The 11,817-nt window shown below is 52.2% G+C and overlaps 1 protein-coding gene and 1 long non-coding RNA gene across 12 annotated transcripts in view; one reads left to right on the top strand and one right to left on the bottom strand.

The window, feature by feature from the left end:
• The window catches only part of Ano7 (anoctamin 7), a 30,327-nt gene extending 18,510 nt beyond the window's left edge, over positions 1-11,817 (top strand). For 4 of the 11 annotated variants that reach the window (XM_087905765.1, XM_087905760.1, XM_087905750.1 and 1 more), the window contains 11 exons: positions 358-456; positions 540-642; positions 2,673-2,784; positions 3,389-3,443; positions 4,839-4,936; positions 6,060-6,193; positions 7,123-7,328; positions 7,437-7,579; positions 9,449-9,539; positions 9,904-10,023; positions 10,198-11,523. In XM_087905765.1, coding sequence (XP_087761891.1) covers positions 358-456; positions 540-642; positions 2,673-2,784; positions 3,389-3,443; positions 4,839-4,936; positions 6,060-6,193; positions 7,123-7,328; positions 7,437-7,579; positions 9,449-9,539; positions 9,904-10,023; positions 10,198-10,275 — 1,239 coding nt within the window. In that variant the 3' untranslated portion in view covers positions 10,276-11,523. The other 7 variants (XR_015737742.1, XR_015737741.1, XR_015737740.1 and 4 more) reach the window with 7 other exon arrangements.
• On the bottom strand, positions 2,234-7,190 carry LOC148123296 (uncharacterized). Its single transcript, XR_015737744.1, has 2 exons — positions 7,056-7,190; positions 2,234-5,516 (listed from the first exon to the last, which is right to left on the bottom strand). It is a non-coding gene; the product is annotated as an uncharacterized LOC148123296 (long non-coding RNA).

Raw genomic sequence — 11,817 nt, forward strand, 5'->3', positions numbered from 1 at the left:
GGTACTCATTAAACAAGGGAACAGATTCCAAAAATGAACATGGGACACACTAATCAATTTGGACCCTCTAAACAAAGACTGCTTTAAAGGACCCCAGCCCTCTCCAGGTACTATGGAACCCAATTTAGGGCTGTAAAGAGGTGGGTGAATGGGACACAGTTCAACACTGGGTGTAAGGACAACATACAGAAACTACCTGACATCCTAACCTCCCAGTCCTAACCTGACAGGGGACACGACAGACTGCAGCTGGGAGCCCCTAGAAAGGAACCTGTGGAGCTGCTGTGGACCCAGAAGCCTGAGGGTGTGGGTACCGGGTCCACAGCAGGGGGCTCAGGACTTTCCCTGGCCCTGCAGGTGGCTGTGGTGATCATGTGCCTTGTGTCTATCATCCTGTACCGGGCCATCATGGCTGTCGTTGTGTCCAAGTCAGAAAATGCCTTCCTTTCTGCCTGGGTGAGTCTCCGCTGCCTGTTCTTCCGGGGGCTTCTGACCGTGCTCCTCTGCCTGTTCCCTGGTCACCTGTTGTTCCCCATCAGGCTCCACGAATTGCCAGCCTCACAGGGTCGGTGGTGAACCTTGTCTTCATCGTCATCCTCTCCAAGGTCTACGTGGTCCTGGCCCAGGTCCTAACAAGATGGGGTGAGTGCTGACCAAAGCAATACAACAAACATGGACGGGCTACCATGGACCCACACCCCCAAAGAGGTGTCTGTGCCGTCTCCCAGGGAGCTCCTTCAATGACACTAGCAGGGAGAGGGAGGCCAAGAGCACTCAACCAGGGGCCTTGCTTCTCCTCCCGTCCTCCCAAGATCCCTCGAGCTTGTGGAGTTCTCAGAGTGAGACAAGGGCCGCTGGAACAAGGACTAGGACCTCCATCAGGTGGACTTGGGGTGTGGCTGTGATCAGCTCAAACCACCTCAAGTGGTTACCAGGTGTCTGTCCATCCTCTGTCTCTGTCCTTAGGAGCTAGATGCCTCTCCCCCGCCTCTGTTTCTCCACTTCTACTTCTGTTCCTGTCTTCAACTTTCCCTAAGAGAGAACGCTAAGAGGCCTAACTACTCACCCCACAAGGCCTGGACTAAATCAGCCCGTCCAAGGCCCTGAGGAGAGGGGACAATGATCAGGGATGGAAAGGGAATACAGTATTAAGGGAGGTCCCCAGGTAGGTGCCAGGGGAGTGTTGAAGCAGTGTCCCACTGAGTGAGTAGGTGAACAGGAGCTAGTGTAGGTGTGCCCACAATTGTAGGACTTTGGGCCCCTTTTTCCTCCAAATGACCTTGTACGTTTCCACACTGGTCTTGGCAAAATTTTGTTTTTGGAGACAGGGTTTCTCTGTAGCTTTGGAGCCTGTCCTGGAACTTACTCTGTAGACCAGGCTGGTCTTGAACTCACAGAGGTCCGCTTCTCTCTGCCTCCTGAGTGCTGGAATTAAAGGTGTGTGCCACCACTGCCTGGCGGTCTTGGCAAATTTTTTGCACTATAGTTCAGCCCTCAACCTTGACCAGAAACTATTTTGTCTTTGGACACTCTCCCCACAACCCCAACCTCATCTATACACACTTTAAAAAAATGATTACAAAAAAAAGAAAAAAAGAAAAAAGAAAAAAGAAGAAAAAAATGATTACATTTATCTACTGCATGTGTATGCGTGCTCATGTGTCATGGCTTGTGTGTGCTATGGCACACTGGTGAGGGTTAGTTCTCTCTGGGGAAGGAACTCGGGTCATCAGGCTTGGCGGCAATCACCTTCATTCACTGAGCCATCTCACTGGGCCTGGACACACTATTTTAATGAAGGTGCAAATGTTTGGTTTTAGTGTTCTGGGGTTTTTTTGATCAACTACTTCAGGTATTCATATTGTATTCGTTATCTTTTTTGCCACTGTGACCAAAATACCAGACAGAATGAATTAAGGCTGGAATTCCGTATTCCTGATCACAGTTTCAGAGGTGACAGTCCCTCACAGCAGGGAGGGTGTGGTGCCCACGAAGCAAGGAGGGGAATACAGGACAGGATCACGTGGCATACAAATCCAAGGACACCTTTTCCCATGCAGGCTCCAACTTCTCCAACTCCCAATAATATTATCAGTATATTATTAATCCATGTGATTAATAATATGGATCCACTGATAAGGTCAGAGTCCTCATGAGCTAATACTCTCTGGAAACAACCTCACAGATAGATCAACAGACGCACTTTAATAATCTAATTTAACCAAGCAGACAATTAAGATTTACCACCGCTTTAATCAGCATGTCTTAGGAAAATTCAGAAATTAGAAATTTAGGGACTGGAGAGATGGCTCAGAGGTTAAGAACATTGCCTGCTCTTCCAAAGGTCCTGAGTTCAATTCCCAGCAACCACATGGTGGCTCCCAACCATCTGTAAGGAGATCTGGTGCCCTCTTCTGGCCTGCAGGCATACACACAGAATATTGTATACATAATAAATAAATAAATAAATAAATAAATAAATATTTAAAAAAAAAAGAAATTAGAAATTTAGGACTGCTGTATGTTGATCCCTCCTTTAATGAATTTCTTTAACGTATCTGGACAACATGGCTTCTTCCTCACCCTGGATGGTGGTGCGGTCTCATGGGAAGGGGCAAGGCACTGGCAACTGCCAATACACCTGGGGAACTGAGTGCAAGCCCCATCTGCAGAGATGCACCGGACGCAGACCGCATTCGAGGACGCCTTCACCCTCAAGGTGTTCATCTTTCAGTTTGTCAACTTCTACGCCTCCCCTGTGTACATCGCCTTCTTCAAGGGCAGGTAGGGGTCACCCTCCCGCCTGGTCACCTCTCCCCTGGGCAGGCAGGGGGTCACCCTCCTGACTTGTCACCTCTCCCCTGGGCAGGCAGGGGGTCACCCTCCTGACTTGTCACCTCTCCCCTGGGCAGGCAGGGGTCACCCTCCCGACTTGTCACCTCTCCCCTGGGCAGGCAGGGGGTCACCCTCCCGACTTGTCACCTCTCCCCTGGGCAGGCAGGGGGTCACCCTCCCGACTTGTCACCTCTCCCCTGGGCAGGCAGGGGGTCTCCCTCCCGACTTGTCACCTCTCCCCTGGGCAGGCAGGGGGTCACCCTCCTGACTTGTCACCTCTCCCCTGGGCAGGCAGGGGGTCACTCTCCTGACTGGTCACCTCTCCCCTGGGCAGGCAGGGGGTCACTCTCCTGACTTGTCACCTCTCCCCCCCTCCCCCCCCCCGTGGCTCAGCTTTAACCCACTCTGTCTGGTGTGTTCAGAAGGAACAGTGGGTGAGGGGGGTGGTTTGGGCCAAGTCTGTGCTTCTCCCAGGCCAGGCCTCAGGGTGGGAGAGAGAGAGGTGACACTCAGAATCTAGTTCTTCACAGCCTTACAACTTGGACCCCGCTAGGTTTGTGGGATACCCAGGCAACTACCACACCTTGTTTGGAGTCCGAAATGAAGAGGTGAGTGCTGAGTACACTCCTAGCCAGGGAATGGAGGTCAGGCTCCCTCTGTACCCACCGAGGCCTTCATCTGGTGCCAATCCTTGTGCCCACCTTCCACCACTGTCCGAGCCAATGGCCAGGCTTACAGCTGATTCCCAGGGCCCCACCACTCTTCGTCACAGCCCCAGCTCCTGATCCACCACGGTCTAGAGAATGCTCACCCCATGGGTCTTAGGCCTTCTCTGCTTCAACCGAACACACACCCTAGAGGCATCTGAGCCCCCCCACCCCCAAGAGCCACAGCACTGCCAAGGTCCCTGCTGAGGCTAGTACCCCCACAGCCTCACTGTCTGGGGTTCTCCCAGGGCTGCCATCCTCCACTAGCCCTAGTGTGCTCTGCTTGCCTTTGGGACCTGGGAACTCTGGGAATCAGGAGAGCCTGGCTTCTCAGATGTGCAGTGGCCTTTGCAGAGGATCACAGGTGGGTTCCTCTGGAGGTGACAGAGCCACAAGACACCAAAGCGTAAATACCAAGAAGGAGTAAGAAACGAACCCTATGTCTCTCAGACATCCCCAAAAATTGTCTCTACACTTCCGGTCTTGTTATCTGAGGACCGAGCAGGATTAACCAGAGGTACCTGCAGGGTGGTGGGTACATCTGGAGCTGCCCACTGGTAGCTGTGGAGTTTGGGGACATGGGGTTCCTCAGCCCTTACTGAGCACTGAATCTGAAAGACCCTTCTCTTTTTAGAGGAGGAGGGAGAACAGAAGTCTTCCCAGGGCCTGGGCCATTATCTCCTCTTACTTCAAGGCGGCTCACCTCCCTAAAGGGCGCTGTCCACCTTTGCATTAAGGGTGGGAATTGTGTAGGGAGAGGCAGAGCAACTAGGCCCCTACCTCGGGAGCAGGACTGTGCTGCTGTGCAATGTTAGGTACCTCCCAACTCAGCCAGATGCCTAATTCAGACTGGCGTAGGCGGGAAAAGGGCTACCACATGGTGTTGCATTGAAATTATTCGAGACTCTGCGGCTCAAGAATGGCTGGATCCAGGTTCTGCCCCCAGTACTGGTTGGGTTCTTAAGGTTTTCTCACCTGGGGAGGATGACACCCCAGTGTGACTGAGGCTCCTGGGCATGCATTCCTAGAAGCTCCTGGGGGTGGGGGTCTGACTGTTTACTGACCACATCTTGGGTCTTCCCTGGAGCCCGTGGCTGCAGTTGGCTGAGGAGCTCTGGGGCACTCACGACAGCTGCCCAGCGGTCTCTCCCATACATAACTCAAGTGGGGGGGGGGCAGGGCCGATCTCTGCAGCTCTCAAGGTGCTCCAGGCATGTCCTACGGGAGGTGGGGTAGGCTAGATGAGTGCGTGTGCCGGGTCCCGCCCCCAGCTCACCCGAGGTTGTGCTGTTGCAGTGTGCGGCTGGAGGGTGCCTCATTGAGTTGGCACAGGAGCTCCTGGTCATCATGGTGGGCAAGCAGGTCATCAACAATGTGCAAGAGGTCCTGGTCCCGTAAGTCACCCCCACCTTGTCCTGCAGTTTCTTGGGTGCTAGGAGACTAGGGGGGAGGCAGGACCCGCCATACCCAGGACCTCCGTGTCACAGGGTGAGCTTCACAACAGCCTCTCCCATCGTTGTTCTGGTTGGGGTGTTGGGGAGCTTGTCACCAGCACCGCCTCTGGACAGCTCTGTCAGGGGAGTCCTCAGCAGGAGGCCACACGGGCCAGCACACACTTCCTACCACCACCAACCAGCCGGAGAAGGATAAGCAAGGGGAAGCTTGGGCCTCCGACTTGACTCCTAGACCCATGCCTGTTTCAGGTTCTCTTGTTAGGGACCAGTTCCCCATCCCTGTCCCACTAGCTGGAACTGTGGCCTCCCTCACAGGCTGAAGTCCTCCAAAGAGTCTGTCCCGGGACAGTTTCCTACCTGGGGCCACACCAACCCAGATGCCCACTACCACCTGCCAAAGGCAGGGTTCACCCTGACGCTGCAACCATGGCAGTCCATCCCTGGAAGCATCCCGACTTCTCTGGTATTCGGTGGGACAAGGAAGTCCAGGGTCAAGCTCAGTGTCTGGCAGGTGCAGGTCCTGTGAGGAAGCCAAAACATACAATCTGGTAATTGTATAAGGATACAATTGTATCAGGAGCGCCCCCATACAACCTGATAAGCAACCTATGTCTTCCACGCATGATACCTCACAATCTCTGACAAAGCTACATCCACATAGAACTGATACTTGCCTCCTAGGCATGATGCTGCCACATCTATGTGACCCCAGTATGAAGAAGCCAACATACCTGGGTCCCCATGGCCTGTTTCCCTGGGACTCAGCTGCTACCCTCAGTAGCTCCTTCCTAGCCCTGCTATGGTTCCACCCTCCAAAGGTTCCAGGGAGTTGGGGGTTGACTTTCTTGAGGAAACAGCAGGGATCCAGGGGGGCAAATTGCATCATGTCCCATAGATGGGGCCCGGGGCCTTGGAGGAGTCTAATTCGCAAGAACTGCAGACTGCTGTCCTGCCCAGCCTCCCCTGAGAACAACGGCCCATCCAGGGTGTGTGTCCTCTCTGACTAGCTCAGTCATCGGCTGCACGAGGGAACAGCCAGGCCTCTTCTACTTCCTACCTGCAGAAAGCTGAGGGGCTGCTGGCAGAAGTGGTACTCCAGGAGAAGGAAGGCTGGCACAGGGGCCCACCCAGCACCTTGGGAGGCTGACTATCAGCTGCTGCCTTGTGAGGGACTGTTCCACGAGTACCTTGAAATGGGTGAGCCCCACAATACAACTACACTGCCTCTGGCCTACCCTGAAATGTAATGTGTCATTGGGAGGTAGGGGCACACAAAGGGCCCTGGGAATCAGGCCTCTAGACACCTGGAGAAGAGCTGCGTGGGCAGCAGAGCTGGTGCGGGGGCGGGGGAGGGGGAGTTTGGGGGATGCCTGGGAGCTGAGGCTGTGTGTTAGGGAAGGCAGGTCCTGGGGCAGAGCCAAGATTCTCCAGCAGGGAAGATAGGTACACCCAGGCCATGCCAACCTAGAGGACTAATTTCCTGCAGCTGTTCCCTCAGGTGTGAACTGTCAAGTGGTGGCCCATACCCACAGCTTGAGGGGTGTGGTGGTTTTGAGGGCGGGGTTTTGCCTGACTAATACAAGGGAGATCTGGCACAGGCATAACTTAGTGAGCACAGTGTCTCAGCAGGACACGTGACTGAGTTGCCTGGCAACCAAAGCATAAGCAGTAACAGTTGCAGGCTCTTTTTGTGGATAAAATCAGGGTGAGTTACAGGGAGCAGGCTGATATTATGTATCCTCACACCCTGCACAATGGCATCTGAAAACCTCCCTAGCAATTTTATAGAAGACCCATGCCGCTCTTGGAGAAAAAAGGGGGACGACAGTTCTAAAGTCAGAGGCAGGTTTTGCTCTTCTTCCTGCCATTAGGAGTCCCTGACTTCAGGTATCCTGGGTGGCAGAGGCTATCCACCAGTATCAGAGCGGTGCAGATCAGGGCTCCCAGGGACCAGTTAGGAAGGTGGGCAGTGGTCCTTGCACTGTATACAACAGGAGCGGAGGAAAATAGGGTGAAATCAACTACTTGGTGCTTTGGTGGGCAAGCTGGGCATCCTTACCCCATTCCGGCCTGGGGTAGTCTGAGAGGTTTACCAGCTCCAGCTCGCGGCTACTCCGGTCCCGCAGTGCTGCAGTTCGGATTCGTCACCATCTTCGTGGCTGCCTGCCCGCTGGCGCCGCTTTTTGCCCTGCTCAACAACTGGGTGGAGATCCGCCTGGACGCGCGCAAGTTCGTGTGCGAGTACCGGCGCCCGGTGGCCGAACGCGCCCAGGACATCGGCATCTGGTTCCACATCCTAGCCGGTCTCACACACCTCGCCGTCATCAGCAACGTGAGCATCCGGGCAGTCCGCAGGGTGGGGCGGTGGCGGTGGCGGGCGGGCAGGTGGTGCTGATGCTGCTGACCCCGTGCTCACCCCGTGCTGACCCCGTCCCCGTAGGCCTTCCTGCTGGCCTTCTCCTCGGACTTCCTGCCGCGTGCTTACTACCGCTGGACGCGCGCCCCCGACCTGCACGGATTCCTCAACTTCACGCTGGCGCACGCGCCGCCCACCTTCACCGCTGCGCACAACCGCACTTGCAGGTGAGCCGGCGGCGGGAAAGTGCGGGATTCGCTTTCTATGTTGTTGATTCATCCTCCCGCGATGCTCCCACTTATCCCCAAGATGTAAGGCTCTTTTGTTTGTTTTTTTGGGTTGGTCTCTCATGTATATCTAAGGATGGCCTTGAACTCTTAAAAATTAAGATTTTATTTTATTTATTTATTTTTGTTTTTCGAGACAGGGCTTCTCTATGTAGGTTTTTTTTTTTTTAAGCCTGTCCTGGAACTCATGCTCTGTAAATCATGTTGGCCTCAAACTCACAGAGACCTGCCTGCCTCTGCCTCCCAAGTGCTGGGATTAAATTTGTGTTCCACCACTGTTTGCCTGGCAAAAAACGAAACGAAACAAAAACAAAACCCTTCTCCACCTGGTTCCTCCCTATAATTTCCTGTCAGCTACTTGCTGACTCAGTCTTCTGGCTGCAGGGGAATTTTATTTAATCAAACACATTTTTTGCATCATTAAATAAATGCTTCAGAGCGTATGCAAAGGTAACATACCTTAAAGTACTATTCTACGACACTTATCAGATTTAACGGTGTATCTTCCTAACTCTGTTGGTTGTGTTGCACAAGTTGGTTCTCTCTTCTCGTATGAGTTCCCATATGAGACCTGGGATGGAACTATGGTCATAATGGCTTGATGGTGGGTAACTTCCTACCGAGCCACCTCGCTGGCCCTGCAGTTGCTTCTTAGGTATAGGTATATGTCTTCCCTCAACTTCTTTCTCTTCCTACTGAAGTACATTGTTTCTTTTTAAAGATTTATTTATTTATTTTCCGTATACGAGTGTTCTGTTTGCATGCACACCTTTATCCCAGGAGAGGGCACCAAATCCCACTAGAGATGATTGTGAGCCACCAGGTGGTTGCTGGGAACTGAACTCAGGACCTCTGGAAGAGCAGTCAGTGCTCTTAACTGCTGAGCCATCTCTCCAGCCCCCTTGAAGTACATCTTTTAAGTAGTTTCTTCAGGAAGGATGTGTGATGGGTAGGTAGGCAGGTTCAGGTTTTTGTTGTTATTTATTTGAGACAAAGTTTTAGTATTTAGCTCCTGATTGCCCTGGAATTCACTATGCAGGCCAGGCTAGCTTCAAACTTGCAGTGATCATCCAGTCATAGCTTCACGGGTGCTGGGATTACAGGCATGTGCTACTATGACTGATCAGTTCTTTATGGTTTTTAAATTATTATTATTATTTTTTTAGCTGAGGATCCAACCCAGAGCCTTGTACTTGCTAGGCAAGCACTCTACCACTGAGCAAGATCCCTAATCTCAAAAGATACTTTTATGTGTTTTGCCTGTGTACAATATGAGTACCTTGCCCACAGAGAAAGAGCAGAATAGGGCATCAGGTTGGGCATAGTGGCAAATGCCTTAATCCCAGAACTTTGGAGGGAGAGGCTGACGGATCTCTGTGAGTTTGAGGCCAGCTTGGTTTACAGCGTGAGTTCCAGGACAGTCAGGACTCCACTATATAGTGAAACACTGTCTGGAAAAAACACCACCCCGCCCACCAATTAAGAAAAAAATGAGTTGCTGTGGTAAGGGAATAGTACAGCTGCTGACTTGTAGAGATTACATCTTCTGGGTGTAAGTAGATGGACATCCTTTGTAGAAGTCTCCCTGGGCTGTTACATCTATTAAACACATTTGCAGCTTAGCCTTCCTCACCAGTTGAAGATACTATCTGAGTCCCTGTTTGGGAGTAATTCCTGTTTCAAAAACCATTGATAGAAAGCTGGTCTGTGGACAGCACCGAGGAGGCAGAGAAGGCTGATTCTAGATGGACCACTTGCCAGCTAGAGCTCAACCCAAGAGTGGTACCCTGAGTCTTGTGTCTCTTGCAGGTACCGGGCTTTCAGGGATGATGAGGGACACTATTCCCAGACGTACTGGACTCTCCTGGCCATCCGCCTGGCCTTTGTCATCGTGTTTGAGGTATCCAAGACATCTGAAAGTTCTTTCAATGATTCCCATCTTGCTGGCCCCTGTGCTTAGCGTGATGCCCCTTACTTGTTTTGTCTAACCTAAGTCTGTGGCATGGGAAAGATCAGTAAGGCCTAAAGAACCCCTTTTCTGTTTTCCCAGACCATCAAAATTCTATGCATCTTATTTTCCTTTGCTGACCTCTGTCCCTGGCTCATACTTTGAGGATATAAGGTGCCATGGGGAACTCTGAGGGGCTGTACAGCCTGGTCTCTGTGGTCCAGCAGTTCCGCTCACCTGGGGAGCCTGCCTGGTCTCCTGAAGGCTAGTCTGGGCTTTTGTTTTACCAAGGTTGGGGTGGGGCTTCTACCGCCAGCACGTGGTGTTCTCCATTGGCCGTCTTCTGGATCTCCTGGTTCCTGACATCCCAGAGTCTGTGGAGATCAAGGTGAAGCGGGAATACTACTTAGCTAAGCAGGCCCTGGCTGAGAATGAGGTGAGCACCCGAGCCCTGTCCCTCATGCTCTCTCTGGCTACATGACTAACCATGGACCTTCGTTTCTGCCTACTCAGTCCTGGAAGCACAGCTACAAAGTGGGCGAAGGACTGAGGGGCTTTATTGTCACCTCTATTCTGTGGTCTACCTGACAACTCACTTTCTTCAAGACAGGCTCTCCTTGGAGCAACTGGAGTGAAGGATGACCGGCTTCCAAGCTCAGGGTCTGGGCCTTCCAGCCTAGGGTCTTAGAACTGGTACCCTCCTTTCCTCCATCTCTGAAGTCACAATAGGGGTTACTGGAGGCTGACACACTGGCCTGGAAGACCGCTGAAGATGCACTAGGAGCCAGTTCACTGTGCATATGTGTTGCTTGTATTGGTCAATGAATAAAGAAACTGCCTTGGGCAGAATTTAGGTAGGCGGAGAGGACTGGACTGAATGCTGGGAGGAAAAGGGTAGGTAGCCAGTTGTCTCTGTCATTTGTTGCATATGCTCCTGGCCCCGACTCAACTTATCCCCTTATGCTTGGTTTGGAATAACCATGGCCCTTGGCTGCCAGTCTTTGGCTCATACACACTGCCTGGTTACCACCTCTACTAGATATTCCTAAGGCCACCCAAATGGAGACATCTGTTGGCCTTTACGAAGCTATCCCCTACTGCCATTCCCAAGTCCCATGAGCCAATGATCTCAAGGCAAAAGGGCTATCTGAAGGGGCTTCTGTAGCTCTCATATTTACAGTGCTGGCCATTGTACTCAGAGCACCTGTCCTTCCCTTGCCTCAGCCATGACTTTCTCTTGCCCCCAACGGGAGGATCCCCGTTTCCCGTCCCTAAACCAATGACTAAGGGTCCTCTGTATGCATTCCTGAATCTTAGTGACCAGGAGGTGGCTTTACTGTTGACATATCCTTCCCTCCTCCACCCCCATCCATTGGCATAACTGTCAACTGAGCAGGTTAAGACTCTGGGGTCCCTGTCTCCTCGGGGCCCTACTCTTTTGCAGCATTCCTTGTGACAGTGTAGGGTCAGGTCACCCCTCCAGACCCACCCTCTGCCTTTCCTCACATGGCCAGTACACATCTGGCTCTCAGACCGGATACCACATCCCAGGCCACAGCTTGCACTTGTTCTTCCTTTCATACCCAATTACCTAAGGCCTCTGGGTTCTCTGTCTTGGCCTCTTTATCCTGACAGATCAAGGGCTTCTGCAGTATCTCTCCCCTTTGTCTCCTGTGCTTTCCAGTGCTGGGCCAGGGATTCAGCACACAGCAAGCACAGAACACAGAAAACAGATTTCTGTGGCCCCTAGTGTGGGTCTTTCCCATTCTCTCCCCTTTCTGTGTTTACATACAGTTACTTTCCAGATAGGGTACAATGTGGGCTGTTCCCTTCTGTGAGCTGATGGTTAATTGCCAGTTATTTCCTAACTTAGCTGTCCACTCATGATGGGACCCGGGCCTTTCAGCCACTGGAATAAAGGTCTCAGTCACTCTTACCTGTGCTTATTTCTGTAGGGTTCTCGGCTGTGACAAGAGGGATGTGCAGTCTTGGAAGGGGCTGTGAAGCACACACACTTGCTTCGAAAACTTCCCCAAACCACTCTCACTCACCCACCCATTGCTTAACTTTGGCAGCTTCTGGCCTCAGATGTGGCTCTGTGCTCACTTTGTCATTTGCCATGGTTCGCAGCTGCCCACTGAAGCTTGCATGGCTACTGGACAACCTAGCCAGTTCAATGACTGCATCTACTAGGTAGCCTTACAACACGAACTATATTTACTTGCTTCAA

This window comes from Myodes glareolus, chromosome 1, assembly GCF_982192425.1.
Source record: "Myodes glareolus chromosome 1, mMyoGla1.1, whole genome shotgun sequence".
In the NCBI taxonomy this organism is placed as follows: Eukaryota; Metazoa; Chordata; class Mammalia; order Rodentia; family Cricetidae; genus Myodes; species Myodes glareolus.